This window comes from Lycorma delicatula, chromosome 10 (assembly GCF_047948215.1).
Source record: "Lycorma delicatula isolate Av1 chromosome 10, ASM4794821v1, whole genome shotgun sequence".
NCBI lineage: Eukaryota > Metazoa > Arthropoda > Insecta > Hemiptera > Fulgoridae > Lycorma > Lycorma delicatula.
Window position 1 is genome coordinate 114,606,473 of NC_134464.1, and position 23,489 is coordinate 114,629,961.

General features: G+C 31.3%; 1 protein-coding gene across 7 annotated transcripts in view; it reads right to left on the reverse strand.

The window, feature by feature from the left end:
• Nucleotides 1-23,489, reverse strand: part of LOC142331438 (uncharacterized) — a 306,269-nt gene that overhangs the window by 66,336 nt on the left and 216,444 nt on the right. For all 7 annotated transcript variants that reach the window (XM_075377347.1, XM_075377346.1, XM_075377348.1 and 4 more), the window contains one exon: nt 11,589-11,700. In XM_075377347.1, the coding sequence (XP_075233462.1) occupies nt 11,589-11,700 (112 nt within the window). The remainder of the gene's footprint in view (nt 1-11,588; nt 11,701-23,489) is intronic.

Below are 23,489 nucleotides of genomic sequence, written 5' to 3' on the forward strand. Positions count from 1 at the left end.
TTAAAAAAAAAAAATTGCTTCTAAATAAGTTACCTGATTTATAATTACTAAGATAGAAATCAAGGAATGAGAATAAAATATAATGAAAAATAATTGTGATAAAAATATAATTATTATTAAATCAACCAACAATTTATTAACCCTTAAGGTAATAATATTATTACATGTTATATACTAATTACAATGTTATAACAAACACCATTTTTTAAATTAAACCTAGTATAACAGAATTAATATTTTATAACATTGACAAAAGTATGTATAAATTTAACAATTGCAAAATTATCTGGATTCAACAGAAACCACCGTATAGTAATTTTTATTCCACTGCATGTAATTAATCACAAAAGTAATTCATAATTAAATAACTTTAACAATACTTTAATATTGAAAAAAAAATCAAGAATCACTTATTATGTAGTTAATTAATTAAATTTATTACATTTTTCATCAAAAATTATAATCATATTTTGATTGCAATTAAATATTTTACATATTTATATACTATATTCCTATGTTGAGTTATTTGGTGAGTTACTCAAAGGGGCAGAAGTAATGTATGAGATGCGTCTCTAACAGCCTCTCTCATACAAATGTCAATCTTACCTTCACAGGTGGTAGTGTAGATGGCTCCACAGCAGAACCTGTTTTCACAGATGAGGCTATCACAGCCAAGGGATCACCGGTATAAGTGATCATCCTTCTACCAAGTGCCAACAGCCATTGAGGAGGCTGGATGAGCAGGTAGAAGGGAGGGCACTCTTATTGTCCTGGGAGTGAGAAATTGCTCATGAAGGCAGAGAAACCATATGGTCAACAACATCAGGATGAAAAAAGCAACAGGAAACCACTGCATTAAAGATCTATGGGGAATCCTTAGCAGTTCATAGCGTGATATGGACCTTACTGGAAAAGTATCCAAAGGTAAAGTCCAGGAGGGAATTTCATCAATAGGGTTTCATATATATAAAGAAATTTTAAAAAGGGCAGACAAAGAAAATTTATCAAGGGAAGATAAAAACTCAAGAAGAAAGATAAAAAAACCATTAAGAATTGGAACGTGGAATATCTTAACACTAATACAAAGTGGGAAACTTGAGAATGCAAAGAATGAGATGGTCAAAAATAACTTAAGACAGACTTTGTATGAGTGACATGTGATAGAAAGGAAATGTAGAGAAATCAAGCGGGGATTTCCAACTTTACTTTTCAGGAGCAGAAAGGTGAGATAGTAATGGAGTAGGTATACTTATAAACAAGAAACTGGTAGGAAGGAAGTACTGAAGGTTGAATATGTTGATGAAAGGGAGAAGATATTGCAATAATTCAAATGTACATGCAAACCACTCAGCATACGTATGAGGAAGAAGAGTTAATTGGGAAAGAAAAGAAGAGGGCATATGTAGTGTGATGCTGGGTGATTGGAATGCTATGGTTAGAGAGGGAAGGGAAAACAATGCAGTGGGAAAATATGGTCTAGGAATTAGAAATTAGAGGTTAAATGACTGGTTAGATTCTGCATGGAGAAGTAAGTAGTGTTGGAAACACCCTTTTTGAAAATCATAAAAGAATATATACGAGGGTATTATGAATGAACAACTAAAAATATCAAATTGATTATATTATGATAGAATGAAGATTTAGAAATTGTTTAAAGAATGCTAATGCTTATCCACGTGCAGATATAAATTCAGATTACAATCTAGTTGTGGCAGAAGTGAACATTAGGCTCAAGAAAATTGGGAGTGGCAGGAGAAGAGATTACCATGATTTGGAGAAGCAAAGGGAACAGGAAATAACAGGGGAAGTAGAAAAAGTGATGCTGGAATAAATGAGAATGGAAGATAAACCAAGAAATGTAGATAAGTGGATGAAAATTAAGAAGTGTATAAAAGAAACAGCAAGCGATTTTAGGGTTTAAAAACAGGAACAGAAAACAAGAACAGTAGGTTACAAGTAAAATGTTAGACAATATGGATGAAAGGAAAAAGTGGAAAAGTGTACAAACAGAAGAAGGTAGAAGGAAATATAGAAGACTGAATAATGAACTAAGAAGAGAAACTGAGAAAGCTAAGGAAAAGTGACAAAAGGAAAATGTACAGTGACAAAAAATTTGGTAAAAGAAGGGAGGTACGAGATAATGTATAGAGAAGTTTCAGAAATAGTTTTGTAACAGAAACAAGGGAAGAAATGTGTCAGATAGAGGCAAAGGATGAGGAAACATATGATAAGAAAGAAATAAAAAGGATAGACGGAGAATACACTGTGAATTTATAAGGGTTAGGAGAAAAGCCAAGAGAAATAGATACGGGAGTAGAAAAAGCATACAAAGTTCATGAAGATCAAAAAGGATAGAGCATATTAAAAAGTGAAATAAATGATGAGAAAAGGAAAAGCCTAGGGATGTGATGAAATACTAATTGAACTGTTCAAAGCACTAGGAAAATTGTTATTACTAGATCTATGCAATGGAATACTTGAAGGAAAGTGGCTGGAGGATTTCTGGGATACAATAATGGTACAAATAAAAAACAAAATAAATACAAAGAAGTGCAAAGAACATACAACGATTAGCCTAATATCACATGGAGTTAAGGTGCAATTAAGGGTTCTAAATAAGAGGATATACAATAAATTGGATGGCAGTATTGAGGAAGAACAGTATGAGTTTAAAAGAGGTGTTGGAACAAGGACACTATAAGGCTCTTAATAGTAATAGGCGAGAGATACATGAAAAGGAGGAAGAAAGTGTGTTTTATTTGTTGATCTAGAAAAGATGTAAGAGTTAGATGGGATAAATTACTGTTATTTTGAAAAAAAAGGAAATTGACTGAAAAGAGAGGTGCCTAATAAAAGAGCTGTACTGTAGCTACAGAATAAAAGTGTGGGTAGCAGAAAAATGGCAGGAAGAATAGGGAATGGAAGGGAAGTGAGGCAAGGATGTTGCACATCACAACACTGTTTAATATTTATCTGGAAGAGATAATTCAATACTGTTCGAATGAGAAATGAGGAATAAAAATCACGGGGGTTTGCTGATGACATGGCAGTACTGGGCACTGGTGAGAGTCCAAGTAAATTAAATGAAATGCTTGATGATTTTAATGAAGCTTGTAAAAGTCAGAGTATGAGAATAAACAAAAAGAAAACAAAATGTATGGTATTGGTGGAAAAGAGGAGGATTGAGATTAACATAGGAAATTAAGTTTTAGACCAGGTGAAGAAATTTCAGTACTTAGGGAGTTTAACTGATGACTAGACTTACACAGTAGAAATTGAAACAAGACTATCAAGAAGTAAGCAAGCATTTAATAAGAGAGAGTACTCTATGGAAAGTTTACCTTAGCATTAAGGAAGAGATTAATGAATGTTTTATTAGAATACTCTATGAAGCTAAAATGTAGACAATGAGAACGGTAAACAGAAACGAATTGAGGCATCTGAGATGTTGGTGTGGTGCAGAATGATAGATGTCATATGGTAAGAACATGTAACTTATGAGGTATTAAGGAGTACTGAAGAGAACATGAAAATGCTAAATATGACTGAATATAGGAAAAGGAACTGGCTAGGACATTGTATGAGATATAGGCGTTTATTAGTGGATGCAATAGAAGGCTTTGTGACTGGAAGGAAAGGAAGAGATTTCAAATGATTGATGGGATTATGGAAAAGGGAAAATATGCTGAGACAAAGAGGTTAGCAAAGGATAGAATAAGGTGGAGAAACCCACCGGGTTGGTCTAGTGGTTAACGCGTCTTCCCAAAATCAGCTGATTTGGAAGTCGAGAGTAACAGCGTTCAAGTCCTAGTAAAACCAGTTATTTTTACACGGATTTGAATACTAGATCGTGGATACCGGTGTTCTTTGGTGGTTGGGTTTCAATTAACCACACATCTCAGGAATGGTCAAACTGAGAATGTACAGGACTACACTTCATTTATACTCATACATATCATCCTCATTCATCCTCTGAAGAATTATCTAAACAGGGAAAAGAAAGAATAAGGTGGAGAGCAGCGCCCGTGTCAGGACCTGCTTCAATGGCAGAACACTATGAATGAATTATGAAAAAGCTTTGCTTTTGTTGGCTCCTACAATATAAAATTTTTGTGTTGTTAACTAGTACTGTACATTTTGTCTGGCTGTGTCACAAAAATAAATGAAAATAACCATATTACCATATATAATATTAATATGGTTAGTTAACCATAACAGTTGTAGATGATATAGACAAAGTCACTTATCACTCCTAAAAACGAAATAAGCATTCTCAAAAATAATACACATCCAATAATGGATTTACTAAAGAACATGACAAGTGAGATGCCTTCCCACACACAAAGTCTACTGATATGTAGGCATCATCTAGCCAAACAAGTGACATTTAATCTGCAAAAATACCCCTGCCATTTACTTTATGCATTTTCATAAAGGAAACTGAAATATATGGCCATAGATAAAACCTATGTTTAGATTTATATTTAATGAAAATCAATTAGTAGTTTTCAATTTGTAATTTGCAAATATTTTATGAACTGAAAATATCAGTAAAAAATGTTTAGATATCTCTGGCAATATAAGCCTTATCACATCATAAAAAAATATGAACTGAAGAGAAAAAATATTTAAAAAAATTTCTGTAGAAAAATTTGTTTTGTGTTGCTCAGTACTCTTTCATAAATTAAAGTTCTGTCATTCAAGTAATACATCTCCTAAAACACTTCAACCTGCAATAATATGAGTTTAACTAGACCAGAGGCTAAACAGAAAGAGAGAGGGGATAATAAATGAAAAGAGTAAGGATTACTCTAATAATTATATATATCACTGAAAGATATTAAAGTAATTTTGGGGAAATTTGTGCAATTTCATGATACAATGTATGAATTTAAAAAAACCAATATGGCATTGCCGTAAAATAAAAAAATTTAAAGTTTTCAATAATTACATCACCTTGAAAATATACCTGTATAATGTTATCAACGAAGTTAATTAGAATAAATCATTATTAAAAAACCCAATTAATTAATGTTTCATTAGATCTGAATAAATAACAATGTTCTGCGTAGAGAAAAATTATCTCTCCATCAACAATTGTTCACTGTGATGCTAAAAAACTGTTGAAAAAGCATAATTCACAACATTCTCACATATACACTTAGTACAATGTTAAATCTGCTGCCATTAAATAGAATAAAACCAGTTTTATTTTAACAAATCAAATCACATAACATTATGGAAGGTTGACTGCAATCCAAATTAATGTCCAGGAAAATGTGTTTTATACTTCAAAAAATTTTGCCACAGCCACATGTTGTAAAGAAAACACAACTGTATCATATAATGTACTAGCTACATTATTTTCATGAAATTTATGACAAAGTCAATATCAATGACATGTTTTAACTATAAATAAACAAAACTGCTATGAAAATCAGGTTATATTCCAGATCAACTAAAGATATCGACAAGCAAAAAACCACTGTAATATATTTTATTTATTGAATTCTCAAAATCTTATTGTGAGATACCACCAACTCAATGTATCTTCAAAAAATGTTTACTTACAATTTAAATGATATAAAGTACTATTTAAATAAATAAAGTTAATGTAGATTTTTACATTTGTAAAAAATCTTCAATGTAGAAATCTTAAGTCTAAATCAACCATTTTAGTAGAGTGGGTAACGCTAAACCCTTTTCTACCATATCACTTATTTAACATACAACTGTATGTTAAAAAACTTTTTAAACAAGATACATTTTTTATAGATTTTTTCTTTTTTTTTTTTAAGGGTCAATTTAAATGAAATATCAACACGTAAGTCTGTATATATGCAACTTTATTCTAACTAAATCAACCCAACCCATCAATATGCAAACAATATTACAACTCTGTATACTGTATTGTATATTTTTAATTTATATGAACTACAGTTCAAATGATATTCAATATGATTTGTGTATACAAAACTATACTAAAACATTTACAGATTATCACCCAATTTAGCTTAATCTTTCTAAATGCGGTTCATTCAATCTCATGACAAATGCCATTCATTAGTTAAGATTACAGAAAGTAAACTACAAAATGTAGCTGGGTCTTAACTACAAAAGTAATTAAGAATTAAATTCTATTTGATCAGGATAAACGAAACCACATTTCTTATTCCAAATAAATAAAACTATACTTCTTAAATTTATAATCAGCTCTCAGTTCAACTTTACTTATCCAGAAATTGTCCTTAATGTTTTTGTGCTATTTTATAACTATTATTTTAAATACTATTCTGTAAACATAAAAAGCTGAGTTCACTAATTTCAATTAAAAAATAATCTTTAAATTACATAACACATAACTAAACTAAATGCTTAATGCACAGTTGTTCATTGACAGGTCCCACTACTTTGAAAAATAGATCAGAAATGAAATGAGTAGTCAACGACTAAAATAAAAGCCCACTCTTTTCAATGGAAATAATATGGTTTTTCATATACAAAGAAAATGAGGATAGTAAATGTTAGAAACACAAGCTGTATTGAATGTTTTTTTTTTGACAATTGTGTTTCCCACCACATATATAGTGTTCAAGATCAGATAATGATGACTAAGGTATTGCATCAAACGCCTTCACCAGTTAAGCAGCCATAACTAAAGTAAAGCAGTGAATACCTGCTCATTATATTCTCATCTATTCTTCAAATATAAACTATACATTTTTGAAAATATGTAAGCCTTCCTTAAAGCCTAGATTTGGCTTATAACTGGCTATAACAAAATTTAAAATAACTTAAAGGAAGGAGGTTTCAACCACGGGTTAAGATTAATAATTCAAATAAGGTTAATTTCGGTTGTCTCAAAAAAGTACTATTCAAATAATCTTTAAAGCTGGCATGAATGTGTAAGTACGTGAGGTTTCAAGGAATGCTGTGAAGGTTACTAATAAAGTGCCAATATCTTAAGATTTCTTTTAGTAATTAATAACAGGATAATTGACTAAAAAAACCTTACACAAGCCGCTTGTATTTTTAAATATGATATTTATCAATAAAAATGTTCATCATTTTCTTTATATTCAACAGAATACCAGAAATCTGACCTAAACAACCCTGTGAGGATATTCAATAACCAAATATGTTAAATAAAATAGGGCAATTACAACTGTGCAAATAAATATAAAATAATCTTAAAGTTTTTAATAGAATACAAATTTTATTTTAATTTAAGAATTTAATTAATGATAGATAAAAATTGAAAAGTTTTTCAACTTTATATTGTTAACAACAATATAAATAAATATGTTGTTCAACAAATTTCTATTGTTAACAAGCAAAATATTACATTACACACTGTTGAAATATTTTAAAATAAAACTAAAGAACTGTTTCAGGAATTAAAATGCAAACAAGTTTCAATAAATTTGTGTTCTCAAGGTTTGCTAAATAACTTCTCCTATTTATGATATCATACAACCACTTTAAAAATCAACATTCCTCAGCTTCTAAAAAAATTATTCACTGTAAGCCAATACAACTTCAAAAATCTTTTATACTGACACTGCTACTTTCAAAATATGCTAATTTTAATCCATACGATTTTTCTTTTTTTTTGTATTTTACTATTAATTAATTTTATTGCTACTTATACTGACAATGTGTGGTTCTGTTCCTATAGTTTAACACAACAGTAGAAAAGATGTGAAAGTATAACAGCATAAAAGTAGAAGCACTAGATACAAAAAAAATAGTAATTTTGTTATGACTAACTCCTTATAAACTTTTATTGTTAAAAATTAAAGTCACTGAAAACTCACATCATATGTTGGAATAGAATATCAGATTAACTGCAACTCAGATAAAAGGGATTACTATTGACATTATAAAAAAAATCAACCAAGACAACAATGGCTAATGATGAAATTTCACTTCTTTTATGGTAGATAAAAGTTGTAATGCTTCCCAGTTGTCATCCAAGAATGGAGTTTTTCCTTTTTGAAAGAAAAAAGAACACAAAAAATACTATCTTAATTTCTATAGCATTAAATGAAATTCATAAATAGGAAGATATTTAAAGAAAATTCATAAATAGTTTTTCAATTAATTTAAGATTAGTAAATGAAAAGCCAAATGAATAAGAAAATCCCTAAATAAATGCACTGCATTTATTAAATGTGTAAATAATTATTAAAAATAGATTTCTGTATAAATTGTTTGTTTAAATATTAAAACCAATTAAATTGTAGATATGCAAATGGTTTTCAATGGATAAGAATCACTTGTTTTATGTAAATTTTATATTTTTCCTTTCTTTACTAATTTTAAAATATGTGTAAAACTGTAGTAAATATTTTTATTATTTTTCAGTATGTTTAAGTTATTTAGGTGATTCTTGAAATAATGGCATACATCTGTATTTAAATAATATATATATATAATATTAAGTAAATAAATGCAAACAGGTTGAAAATTAATTTCTCCTCTTTCATTAATAAATAAGAATTTACAAAATTTTATTTCATGACTCTGGTCGTAGGTAACTCTAAATTACGATTAACCAAATTAAACAACGGTTTATTTTCAAAAATCCATACACTTAAATTCTACTATCGCCACACATATTTTATAAAAATAAAGAAACAAATTTGATACAAATCATACAAAGTAGCAAAATTCCTCATTATATAACGTTTTCCTTGTTTAATAATAATTATTTAGTGTATAAACCATTAACTGAAATAAAGCTGAGGGACACAAAAAACTGTGAAAAAATGTTTATTTTTTTAAAGCTCAAAAAATTGTCATATATAAATAATGAGCTGCAAAAACAATCTGAAGCGTAACAATCTCTAACTGGCTGGTCAAGGAAACATTAATGCTAACATATAGTGAAGTTACTGTACTCGTACATACCTATCAAACCGACAAAAGACCTGAATATAATGTGTTCCTCACATGGTGTATAGTTATTGTAGGTTAATAATAATAACTGACAATGTTATATGAAATTCAGCTGAAAAATTTTGCACATGTATGCGCATAGCATGGGAACGAAAAGAGATATTGGAATAAAATAAAAAATGAATAAAAGTACAATACCTTAGCTACAAAATGTAGTAATTATTTTTCAATATAATCCCCATTTACACTGATACACTTTTCCCAACATGTGACAAGTTTTTGCATTCAGTCACTGAAAAATTCTGTCGGTCTTTCTCAGATTGAAGCGACCACAGATTCCTTCACCTCATCGTCATTACTGTAATGATTACTTTTGAGGTCCCTCTTGGGGTAAAGGAAGAAGTGGAAGTTGCATGGAGCCATTAGAGAGTGCGTGGTACCCATCGTGCACAGATTTTACAGTAATCTAATTACTTGATAATACGACCTACTCATTCTTTAGATATATCAAATTGAATAGCGATGCATTGCTGGGTGATTTGCCAGTCACTCTGAAGCAAATCATCCACCTCCTTTTGATGTTTCTTGTCAGTCACAAAAACTGGTCATCTGCTGGGAGGTGCATCCTTAATTTTCACTTTACCAGCTTCACATTCACAAAATTTCAATGCCCACCTTATTCACAGTACTCCTGTCAACAGTTTCACTATGTGAACCGCTTTTAAACGATGAAAAATATTCATATATTCTGGTGTAAAATTTTGATCACTGCGCGCTGTTTTAACCGTGTTGATATATTGGCCGTACTCGACTCCACTTTAACTGCTACTGAAAATAAACCGGTAAACAAATTTCAATGCATTATCGCAGGTTTGTAGAGGAGGATTTTAGCTATCATGTGCTGCCACGCCCAACTCTATAGTACCTTTTGTCTCTGTGTAGCACACTAGTGTGCAAAATTTATCAGCCGAGCCTCGTATTACAGATAATTTTTTTATTGTTTCAGATTATTTCTTTACCATTTACAGCTTCTATTGATCAACATCAATAAAAAGTAATGCAACAGAATAACATTGTAAATAAACAAAATAACCAAATTCTAACATTTTCACATTGGTTTAAAAAAAAGTACTATTAATTACACTAGAAATTCATCAATAATATATCAGAAACTATCAGTAAACTCTCTATGAACAGTAATGACTATTTTTGCATTAACAAAGTTTTTGGGGGAAAAATAATCACTGTTAACAGATTACAAACTGCAAAGTATAGTATTTATACAAAAAGCTTGTTTTTTTGGGGGGGGAGGGAGAGAACACTATGATTTTACCTCTTATCATTTAGAAATTAAAGAAGTGTCATAAGTTGCATCCAAGACATGAAATAACAATATCCCAACCCTGTAGGTGAAGACACCTGCTTCGTGACGCTTCTGGTTGGCACACCCCCCTCGTTCCTAGCCCTGATGGGCTTTAACGGGAGTCGTCTTTCATCCTCTAACTTTTTACATCTTACAGTAATAAGCCAGGCCTCACTGGGATGCCACTGATGTAAATAAATGCCTTGGTAGACATTTACATCTGTGATTTTCAAACTCAGCTTTTGCCTTTGCTGTAGACCTCATCCAGACATCTCGAATGTCCTATATCATTGTCCTCTGAACTAGCTAACTGAGTTTGTGGAAGCATGAACTCCATGCCTAGTTCTACTTTTACTGAGCCAATTTCTTGTAAATGTCTCATAGATTAAAGGCAAATTGTAAATCAACATACCACCAAAAACGTTGTTGGCAACAATGAAAATTTAGTCTTAGTTCTCTTAGTGAACTCAAATTCAGTCATGACATAGCAACAGATCAAATGACAGGCCATTTATTCAAATGGATTTGTCTGCTTTTATGTATAATATCTTTTCAAAAACTGTAGCTATTATAATTAGCCATTTTAGGTAACTCAAATTACAATTAATAGAGATCCAATTATCAAAATCCCTTCTATACATCAAATAAATTTCAAAACATAAATTAATATTATTATTGTTATTATTATAATTACTGGACACTTGTCATAATATTTTTTTCTAATGTTATGAGAAATTTTTTTTACTATTAACAGTAAAAAAAAAAAAACAAAAAATATAAATCTGGTAGGGTTTTTAATCGGGTATGAAATATCCTTAATAAAATAAAATAGAAATAAACAAGTTTAAAAAAGTCAACATAAGGTAAATATATTATTTTAATATGCACATCCATTGAAATTCATTCGTTGCTATAAATTTATCATTTATTACACGGTTTGGTTAAAGTACAAATAGGCAATGGCATTAAAAATAATAATAAAACATATTAAACCAGATAACTAATTCTACTGGAGAAAGTTTCCAAAAAATTATAAAAACAGGTCAAAATAAAATTAACAGAAAGAAGAATACAAAAAAAAAAAACCAATAAATAGATAAATGAAATCTGGTTATATACTCAAACCATACGATAATAAATAACTGGTTGTCTTCGGTTTCACTAGATACTACTACTAAAAACAATTTATAAAAACTAGATGAATCATTGAGGTATCATAAAAACTGAAATTAAGACTGTACTGAAGAAAAAAAAAATGGTTTACCAGTAAATATATATCGTATATAACCAATAAATAAAACAAAACAAAATATTTTTGACTTACTTGGTTGCAGGTGATATTTCTCTTGCAGTTCCTTTCTCAGGAGGTGTTGGCCATAATGGAGGAAGCATACCCATTTCTAACTCATCTTCACTATCCCTACTGCTTCTTTTATCTAAAAAAAAAATAAAAAATAAAAAAAATAAATTTATACTACAAATTTTTTAGTTATTAAAATAAACTACTTAAGGGATTAATATTGGAAGTGTAAATATATATATATAAACTGTTAAAAGAAAGGATAACAGGAGAATATGAAGGAAAAAAATATATGAGCATTAATCCTACATTTTCTGCAGTAGTGCTGTTGGTTGAAGCAGTCCCAGGGTTTATTTTCTTTTTAGCTACTTTACTGAAAATTATAACCAAACAATAATTCAGAAATTTACTTTAATAATTGTAATTTATTTTTTTTGAAAAAGACTGATTACATCAATAGAACAAACCATTCTTCTACAATAAAATGTTCTCTGCAATTAACATACATTTTTATTTTTTACATGTAAAAATTAAGTCTAAACAAAGTTACATGAATGAAATATATTATTACTGCTTTTCTTATTATTTAAAACATGTAAAAATATATAAAATCCTATCAAATATAAAATTTAAGTGTGCCTGATTTACACCATGCAAGATAAGTTTGGCTAGTGGAAATTTTTAAGTAAGGAAATGTATGGTAATAAACACTGAATCAAGATATAAATTTCCTTTAGTAATTCACAACGTACAAGTAAAATTAATCTGGTAAATTATCACAACTGTGGGCATATACTCCTAAAAAAATCCACTGATGCTATATACATGCCAGTCTTTTGAGAAATCAGACTCCTTCAAAGTCACCTGCTAGGTTCTCTTCTACTATACCAGAGCAAATTATATAAAAACCTGTGCCTTCACAACAGTTTATAAAGTCCCTGGCGTAACAGAGGAGTTAATACCAAATTTTTACCTAACAGAACCTTCAATACTCAACCTCACTCCAAATTTGAGTTATCCAGCCTAAGATCATTGGATTAAGAGCCCCCTCTTAGTCTTATGAACTTCAAGACTATGAAAAACATAAATAAAATTTTGAAGAAGACAATAAAGCAAACTTTCAAACAGTACACAAGATTAAACATTTTTACACTATATTTTATAAACATTCTTGTCTTTCATTATGACAGTACCAGGATATTAAAGAGACAGGAGCCAAAATATATGGTTCAATCCGAGGGCATCAACATGATTAAGCTTCTATAAAAAAATCACAATCTTTTAGGCCAAGATTTATGATGTATAAAACAGCATAATAAAATAAATTTTCATTTACAATGATGTATAGGCAACATGAACAATCAATTCAAGCTATTAATTCTAAATTGGTACGGGAGTGCAACCAGGGCTTGCTTTCTCTTTTGTTTCACAAGGTGATATTGTATTGGATGCCAGGACATAAAAACGTCGAAAAAGCTATGTACTTACAGAAAAAGGGCTCACACTTTTCATTTATGGTAGAAATTCTACTCAGCTTTAAGTGATCACACTAAGAATTGGCAGAAATATCCTGAGCAAATCTTTGGAAAGACACTAAATCATAAATATAATAGGACCAACATGAATTACTGTACAACTATACACCATGTACAACTAACTGTACCTTGAGGATTACGATTTTCTTTGTGAAATATGTTCAAGGGTTATTCTCAGGAAAAATTGGTCTTTATTGATCAAGTGAAATGTTTTCCTATTTTAACTAAAGTTTTTAGCATTTTATTCATTTTGTATATTTGTGAAACGATTATGGTCAATGAGTTTCCACAATTTTGGGATAAAATTCTTTTTGGCACAATATGTATATTTTCTTGAGATTTCAGTTCCAAAATGGAATAACTGTTGGAAAGAGAACAACAGTTACCTCTTTCAATGTTTACTGTTTATAAAGAGCAACTAATAGTTCTCTTTATATATTTATAATTACTCTTATAGTATATATATATATTATACAGGATTTTCAACTTAAAAGAGGCCCCATCACTTAGTTTAGTGTATATTGGCAACACTTACATAATAATTACTGAATGTGTTGAAAATGATGACCATCCACTGCAATGCATTTGTCAACAAGTTTAACCATGTTTCTGGCTATTTTTGTTAGCTACAGTTTATTTACTGGAGGGCATTGGCAATGTTTATCTCAATTACTGCAAGGTGTGTGGAATGCTCCTATAAACGATTTCTCTTAAATAACCCCACATAAAGAATCTGGACTAGTCAGATCAGGAGATCTTGGTGACTACAATCCTTTAAAAATGATTATATCACCGAAAAAATCCTATAGCATCGTCGTAGTACACCAAGCTGTATGGCAAGTGATGCTGTCCTGTTGCTACCAGTAGTCAGCTCATACTCTTGCACTAAGGCTATGAACTGCTGAATAATTTCTTGGTAGATGGCAGCATCCAAGCAAAGAAAAAAGAAAAGAAAAAAAACGAAACATAAGGGTCCTATTATTAGTTGTCTTGAAATCGCATACCATACATTTTTTAGGGTGTAGGGGAGATTCAAAGAAAATGTGTGAGTTTTCAGTACCCAGATATGGTTAGTTCTGACTACTAACATATCCACCAAGATGAAACCACACTTCATCTGAGAAAACACTTGATCTAATATGCCAATGTTGCCTCTAATGAAGTTCTTGAATCATTGAAAGTAGTGAATGCTTTTAGTGTAATCAGCGTTAGTTAGCTCATGGAAAACCTACATTCAATACTGATAACATTTCAGGATTCTCCTCACTGCAGTGTGGGGTGAACTTAGTGAAATGTTCTTTTCTCATTTTAGTCTCTGCAAAAATGTATGAAGAGATCTTGTAACAGCTGGATAATTGTCCTGTATGATTGGCAGGTCATTAAAGCTGACCAGTGTTGGGCATGTTTCAGGTCTAACACTGAACCTGTTTCAGGAAATTTTTTAACTAACTTCTGAATAACACTTTTCACTGATGCTTCCTTTTCAAATCTCCCTCTAACTCTTGCTGACACAAACATAAGATTTCATCTCTAAATAAATTTACATCATAAATAACAAGTTCTTCAACAGTTAATTGCATTTTAACAAACACACATGATTACACAACCTTGTTCAAAAGCCAGTGCTCGACAAAGACTGACAATACTCAAGTGAAGGCAATATATAGTAGTACTCCCCCTCCAGCTTCAGTCATAACAACATCTTCCACATTATTTTACCCATCTCATACCAATATATGCACTTTAATAAAAATATGCATTTAATAAAAATTACTGAGTGATGGGGAGTCTTTTAAGCTGAACACCCTATAGAAGTAAATAAATATTTATAAAACAAAATGGTTAACAGTGGAAATACCCCTCAACAACCATCGGTGATGGCTAGTGTTCCTGGAAATAATGCTTATGATATTATTGATAACACAAAAAAGATTATTTTTGGCATTGGATGAAGTTTCCACTATCAATTCTGTTTTTTTTTTTTTTTTTTTAATGGAAATATAATAAATGATCACAGTGTAAAAAAATTTTTATGTTTATTTTATCTTTCAGGTGGTATGAATCTAAAAAACTCTTCTATTTACATAATTTTTCAAAACATGATTTCTAAATATTTCATTTTTATCAACTAAATGAACTATATACCAAGGAAGATTAATACATATGAATGTTGGTGTTTACTTTGAAAGAGTAAACTTTCACTTTACAATAAAAGATGATAAAATCCAAACATGCTAATTTACTTAATATGTGATCATAGAAGCAATTATAAAATAACAAACAAGCCGCCTCTTTCATAAAACGGCTCTTTTAAAAGAAGAAAAAACATAGATGCATGAAAAAGTTTTCTAATATGCAAATATGGCTCTGATATGCACTCAAAGCCTTCAGATGAATGTTACTACACAAGATTAATAAATGTATGACATAACCTAGTTTAAATCCTACCCATACGTTAGTCTATATAGTGTTTTTTTTGTTCAATAACATTTTTGAAATTTTTTTAAAACGCTGTTCATTGAAACCGGTTAATATTTTATATATACATATGGACCGCAAAAATAAATTTGTATATAATAAATTTATTTTACAATAACTAACCATCCCTCAAAAGTGTAATTAAAATAACTACATTTATATTTTTACAATACATTATTACAAGTATGTAATAATAACAAGAGTTGGCAATAACTGGTTTAAATTATATGTTGAAGGTAGGTAAGCGTAAGATAAATTAAGAAACAGGATTAATTAGAAATCATTGGTTCCAATTTTTTAAGTATCAGCCTGAAATATTATATAGAACAATACTAGGCTAAACTTTATTATATATATATATATATAAAATTAAAATCATTATCAACACATCAGTCATAATGGTATACTGGTTATAATGGCCATTTTAGAGTGGTTTGGTTTCCTGTTATAATTTGTATCAAAAATCTTAACTGGAATCATGTAATCAATAATAGCGACCAACTTCTGTTATAATCAACAAACTTTAAAACTGGCTATAATAATCTACTTCTGCAATACTGTACAATACTATTTTGTCCTCTGAAAAAATTTGAATATGTAAAAAATTTGTTGTTTTCTTTTCTTTTGAAATTTTTATCACAGAGTTTTGCTATATGTCCTGTATCTTAATTTTTTACTTCAATACAAACTAATTTCTCTGAGAAAAACTAAAGACCTTTTTTTGTTTTGTTATATACAAGAGGTGGTTAACATGTAATGTGCACTGGAACGTAACAAGAGAACAAAATGTGACACAAAATAACCGATGCTACCAATTTTTACTATATCATTCCCATACTATTAACATTCCAAAACTTGTTGATCAGCTTCTCACTTTTTTATTTTTCCTTGATGAACGTCACTACAAAAACTTGAAGCTTGTGCGTAGGAATATGAAATGTAATTTTCGTAGAATACGAAAAATGCCATGCCTTACTGGGATTTAAACCCAGGATCTCCGGATGAAAGGTCGAGATGCTACCCCACTTGCACAACAGATGCTGGCATTTTATGTTAGTAGCCACTGCTATGTCAATGGGTCTAAAACAATGAATTTTTAAGAGTGGAAAAAGTAAACACTAGTGTATTCACTGACATCTAAAAGCCATTTATGGCAATGAAACTGTTAAAATACTTTGAGTAGGTGGGTAATAATAAAACCGCATACTTCATAAGATAGTAAAGTGAATATTGAGGATGAACCTTATATTTAGTGTTCTGGAACAATTGTAAATTCTGTGTGACATACAGAGACATTAAAACACCTAAGGAGACTTGTGTCATGTTCGACGATCTATGGAGTTGACAATTCCGTCACATAATGTTAGGCCACTCATACCAATCACAAGGTTCTTGTAAAGTTGAAATTTGTATTCCACACCTCCATACTTATCAGATTTGCTACCATGTGATTTTCACTTGTTTCCACAAATAAAGAGGGATATTAAAGGTATTTATTTCACTACAGATGATAAGGGTGAAAAGAAATTGTGGCTCTCAAAGCAAGACCACCAGCATTGATGGAATGAGAAAACTGGTTCATCATTGGGAGAAATGTTGTAAATGAAGACTACATGAAGAAATAAACTTAAGTTTCTGTAGCAAATAAAATGTACTTCTTTGTCATTACAACGTATTTATTTCATTTGACTATCTCTTTTCATCTGGGAGTTTCAGCCACCTCTTGTACCATTGTAAAAAGTGTTTTTTCTCTAAAAAAATTATTTTTATCATTACATGTTTGTAATTAATTTATAATAAATTCCTAGAACAAAGTAAATAAGAATTACATACTTTGTATAATATGAGGACAATTTTAACTCATGAAAAATTATTCAAAGAAAAGCAAAGCCATTATGACCGATTTCTCGCAGTCTTTCAAAGGTTGTTGTTAACCATTTTTATGGTGTGTATCACAATAAAAGTAGTTAACTCTACCAACAGTGATTAAACATAATTTGTCTGATGATACACCACTAATGCAATCATTACCCAGAACAAATAAATTAATATGTCGAATAGAATAAATAATGTCACAGATAAACATTCAACTATTAAAATATCTTCTTAAACTTAATTTAGTACAAAAAAAAGTGCAAATAAATAAGATTTATAGATATGGGAGAAGTTTCAAAGTGGAGATTCAAAATCATCTCTATAACTTTAGAAACAGTAGCCTGAAGAAGTATATGATGAAATTTTCTAATATAACCAACATACGCAAGCAAATAAGATATATTAGCACCAAGTTTATTAACATCTTAAAATGGCTCAAAATTTTTATCTTAATGTAGATCAAACAAAATGGATAATCAAAAGTATTTTATTTGAAATTAATAACTTAGTTTAAAACTCTCTATTTAATATACTACGGTCTAATTAATTACCCTACTTATTGATTATCATTAATTTTAACTTAAATCATAACTTTAACTATTAACCTGGATAACTATCATTATTATTTCTCCTTAATGGTCTATAGTTATAGTATTCACAAAAAATATAACTGATTACTCCCACCAGCGAACAAGGATTGTTTTGTCCTTCTGCCAGTTGGTGCCAATTACACTGGTCAACATAAAATTTGTTCTATATAGTATTCTATGCGCTGAATCTGAATATGTATTCCGAAATAACTCACCACATAATGTTCTTAAGTTACAACCCCTTAAATTTATTTGTTCCATCATTCATGGAACAAACAATACAAGTTAGTATGTCTGTATGTTTGCTTATTCACATGTGATTTATATTGTGATGTATTCTGTAGACCTATATTTGATAAATAACAGTTGAATGATGTCATCTCATGTTAAGCCAGACATGTAAGTTGAGTCAAATAATAAGTAATTCAATGTGATGAAATTTTCTTCAGTATGAGTTCAACTCTCTTGGTATGAATACCACATTAAGAAAGTTACTGAAATTCAAAGTGGGCGATCACTTGCGCATAAGGAAAATAAAAGGGTTGACAAGTGATACCTGCCCTCCCAACTGGAGCAACCAGATATTCGTTATCGACGTTGTGCAGACCATGAACTTGTCAACAGATTAAGTGAATGTATGGGCAAGTTTTACGAGCATGAATTGACAAACACAAAATACCCGGCTGGATATGGATTGGTTAATGGTTGGATATGGATAACTCGTGGGTTGACAAGTCAGAAATTATGAATATATAGAGGAATGAAGTTAACGAAACAGAAGTGAAAGATAAACGTACCCAATTTCGATACGTTTATCTGTGGTTCCGGTATAATAAAGAACAGACACAGACATTTATTGCCAAACATGATGCAATCGATTGTATGCGGCAGTTCGGGTTGCGATAAAACTAACGCCGTGTTCAGTTTATTCGATCCTAACAGTTTACGCTATAAAAATCTGTACCTGTACTCGAAATCGCATCATCAGCCAAAATATCAATTGTTGAGAAAATTAATGGAAAAAGTGGCAGAGATTGGATATTTTGCATAACCGATAACGATCAAGTTATCTTACCGCACGAGACAAAACCGCATTCTGTGATATTGTTCGACGATGATATTAAAGAGGATCAATATATAATCAAAATGTACTTCAGTATGGACATACATAAATTCTTAATTGTTTTTATATGACGCAATCGTATTTTGAAACGCCATCAATCAAGATGATTGATCAGAAACAGCTGTAACGTTTTGATATTCGAACAGTCGGGTAAATATGTTCGTCACATTTACGACGATCACGTCAAAAAGTATGTCTTGACGATTTCAACATCGTCAAGACATATTTAGCGATTGCCTTTGACCTGTGAGATAAGAAATACACGAAGACCCTCATGGCCTTATCGTTATAGATAAAGAATTCGATGCGTTTATTACCGATATCGCCGACTATTTCACTGTTTGAACAGCTCATTTAAACAATACTCTTTTCACGAAAGTTTCACGGTCCGTCAAATATAGAACGCGTTGTTATGAATAATGAATAAGAGACCAGTTTGATTTTAAAGCTGGCCGACGTAGAGGAGATATACGATGGAAACACTAAGCATACGCCAATAATTTAGCCGAAGAGGAATTGGAAAGGAAGTTATTCAAACCCGTAACCAAATCGCTCGAGGGCATTAAAGATGTGTTGAAAACGAATGATAACCAGCAGCAGCAACAATCATCTTCACTAGCAGATTTATCAAAAGACTTACAACTATCAACAACCGATGATGATGATGACACGCGCAAATGTCAAGCGATGACTCTGACACTCTCAAAAGCGAAAGGACGATTGAAGAGGTAAGGAAAGGCCATCTTCATTAACACATTGTTCCACTTGAACCAAGTGACCCGCGACTGGTAAAAGTAATATATCATGTGTTTGGTGAGATGTATAAGAACGGCAAGTAAATGAGGGAGACGAAGTAAAAATCGATCGACATTCGTTATACGTCGACGATAAAACTTTCGGTTATCCTCGGAATTGTTGATTTAATGGTTTTCAGACAAGCATTATCGGGTCCAAAAGAACTACCAAATAAACCTATTCTGAAAACTTATAAGAAAGTTTTGATGGCCAACGGTGCCCATCTGCAACCGAACGGTCAGATAGAGTAGCAAGTCGGAGAAAATAATACAATAATCAGGGAACTGATAAATATAGCTTATTCTTTAATGACCACTCCGCATACACTACAATATTCGTACAGACCACAATCTCCTATGCCCAATACCAGCATGCCTAAGGATGACGGTTTATATTTTGGAGATCTTGAATTAGCAACCCCTTCGGAAGCGGCTGCACAAACGATATCGACAGGATATATATCTATTTCACCTAGCTATACACCCTTTCCGCAATCAGAAACGATACAGCTCGAGTCTATATCTGTCACGAGACACGAGAATCCCGCAGCGCACATGGTGAACCTAAACATCATAATTTCAGTCGGCAACCTAAACGTTGTAATCCCAGCCCTTCTGATCCTCAGGATCGTTCTCGCGCTCGTAAGAAACAGTCACATCCTGAAAAGATCACACCCTACGAGATTCCCAATAGTGTCGCCTTGAGAAGGTACGAGATATTCAACACCTCTGTCAGATATTCCCTCTGGTAAGGGAATCTGACAGACATGTACCAGGACGGGTACCTATACCCGCAGACATTGGGATTCTGTATCGTTACCGCTAGAATGCAGGCAATCGTTGGATAGCGAAGCTTCTTTATGGGATAAACGTTCGCGCAGTCCTTATTTAGATAGCGATAATAGCGAATTGTCGGTAGTTCGTAGTCCGAAAAAAGGGAACGAGACAGACGTTATACAGATAAATTATACGACGAATCGAAAGTTCCGGAGACAAAGCAGACAAACCTTCAACGTTTTAAGATAAGCCGATGAAAAAAAGAATCTACGACGACGTTGAAGGATTGACGAGTTATAAGTCCAAACCGAATTAAAAATACTGCAACGATCCTAGCAAACTGTCAGATCGATTGCGCGACCTTCACGATGAATACTAAGCTGGCAATACAGGATCTCGACAATGAAGAGTTGAGAGAAATCGGAATCATAGGATGAACAACAAATAACGTATCGATTTATTTTTTCTTATAGACACGTACAAAAAAGATAAAACTAAAACCGAGGAAACTACTACAGAAGAAAGAAGAAATCTTTCCTGCAGTGCAGCGATACAGGAAATGATGAGGAAAGTTTGCAAATGGCAAGGTCTACTAGTACAATTATTATTATACTATTATTTTTTTTCGTTTGAATGTTCGACACCAAATGCGAGTCTTATTTCGTGGAACAAAACAGAGTACAGACTGATTTTATCATGTTTGGAGTTTAAACTGTAATCCCACCGTTCTTCATAGTCCACATGGATTTCGATTAAGGTATTATTTCGATCGGGATAAGGCGTATGGGATAGTATTAAACCTTGCCCGTCGAATTTCTCCGGATACAGTGATGGTTTCCTCCTTTCGTTCTTGCGACTGCTTTGTTTGTTTGATATCAATTAAATATCAAACATATTTAATCGTTTGATTTCTGTCGTGGTAAAACGATAGGCCTGAGTGACTGGACCGCGTTTCAAACGCTTCCTCGACAGTATCTAAAAGAGTTTGGTTTACCATAGCATATGTCAAGACAGTCTCAACTCTCTCCATATTACGAAACTTATATTTGTTTGAAAAATCCTGCTCGCCGCAACCAGGCGTCTTCATTAATTGCCAGGTCTCTTTGTTCAGTTCACCATCTATCGGCGAGTTATGCGTTTCTTGAAACGGTATTACTGCTTCTATAAGTTTTAGGTCATCGATGTTATTAGTATCGTTCTCTAAATAGTCAAACTTGACCGGGTAATCGACCACAGAACTGCTACGGTCTTTGGTTTGGTATCCGTTCATCAAGACCGACAGTACAACATACGTCGTATACATTTTCATAGTCGACTACACAAACAAAACCTGCTGATGTAATTCGTTTATTGTATCCGTATTATAAAAAATGAATGTATATCTGCGGTAACGTCAAATATATGTACGGTATTAACGTTACTCCGACTTTTTCAAGACGACCCACGAAAAACATAGCATTTTGATCATTTCGAAAACTGTCGCCGCAATTCATACCAGTACTAGTCTTTACCACCCGACATTAAGCGCTCCCTTTCGATCATTCGCTTTTATTGTTGTGCCAGTGACATATTAATGTGCATCGTAGCTGACGACATAGGTAACGTCATGGGTTAGTTGTGACGTCACGAGAATTTAAGTGAAATTTAATCGGGGGTCAAAGGTCACAGTTTTAGCAGAACATACATACCTACACTACTTAAGTAAATCTATAAATATGGCACAAATAAAAAATTCAAATTATAATCTAACCGCTGTAAACAAATAACATAACTAATAATAGGTAACATTATCAGAATAATTTTTGCTATAAACACCAGGAAAAAAATTAATTAGTATAAATATCCCCCCCCCCCGCGAATAAGGATACAACATAAAAGCCAAACTTCCCCAAAGATTAGCCAAAGAATTTTTTCTGCAGCATTTGTGGAATTGAATAAATAAGTACAGGATCCGACCCGCACAAAAATCGACAAAATTCAATAAAAACGTGAAAATCGCCCAAAAACTCTTTCAATGTAGCAAAACATTTGAATACACATGGAAGTGTTAATAATAAGTAATAAAAGTTTTTTTTAAAACAATTTCCATGAGAATAATGAAAAAAACACTAATTAAAAGTACTTACATATTTTAATTTTACAGAATATACAATAATTACAATCCAAACATAACTGATAAAAAAACCAATATTCTTTATAAAGTGATAAAAACAAGTTTTATTAAACAACTCGCATGCATGATACATTCACGCATATAATTACAATCAACATGAAAGGATTTTTTTATGTATATATTAGAATGTACACATATAATTAACAATAATAAAATAGAAAATATCATTTTTCAGAATAGTTTTGTTGCAAACACCGGAAAATAAAATTATTCAGTACAAATTTTTTCCCTCACAACAGGATAAAAAAAAAACAAAAAAACAAATACAATGAAATTGTAAACCGTACGGTAAGAGTCATACCATTTGTATTATCAAAATTTGTTATTAATTTAGAATTTTGTTTAAAAAAAAATACACGTTAAATGTATGCAACAGACAATAAACAATGTTTAAGCATTCCATATAATAGACAAAATGTAAAAAGATTTGTTATAGAACTCTTACCGGCCCGACTTCATTTATTAAACAACGAATAATCATAAGAATTGTATTATTTCTGTAAATGTGAAATGTATTACATATAAATAAGATCAGGCCGGTAAGAGTTTTGTAATAAATTTTCCTTTATTCTTTTTTATT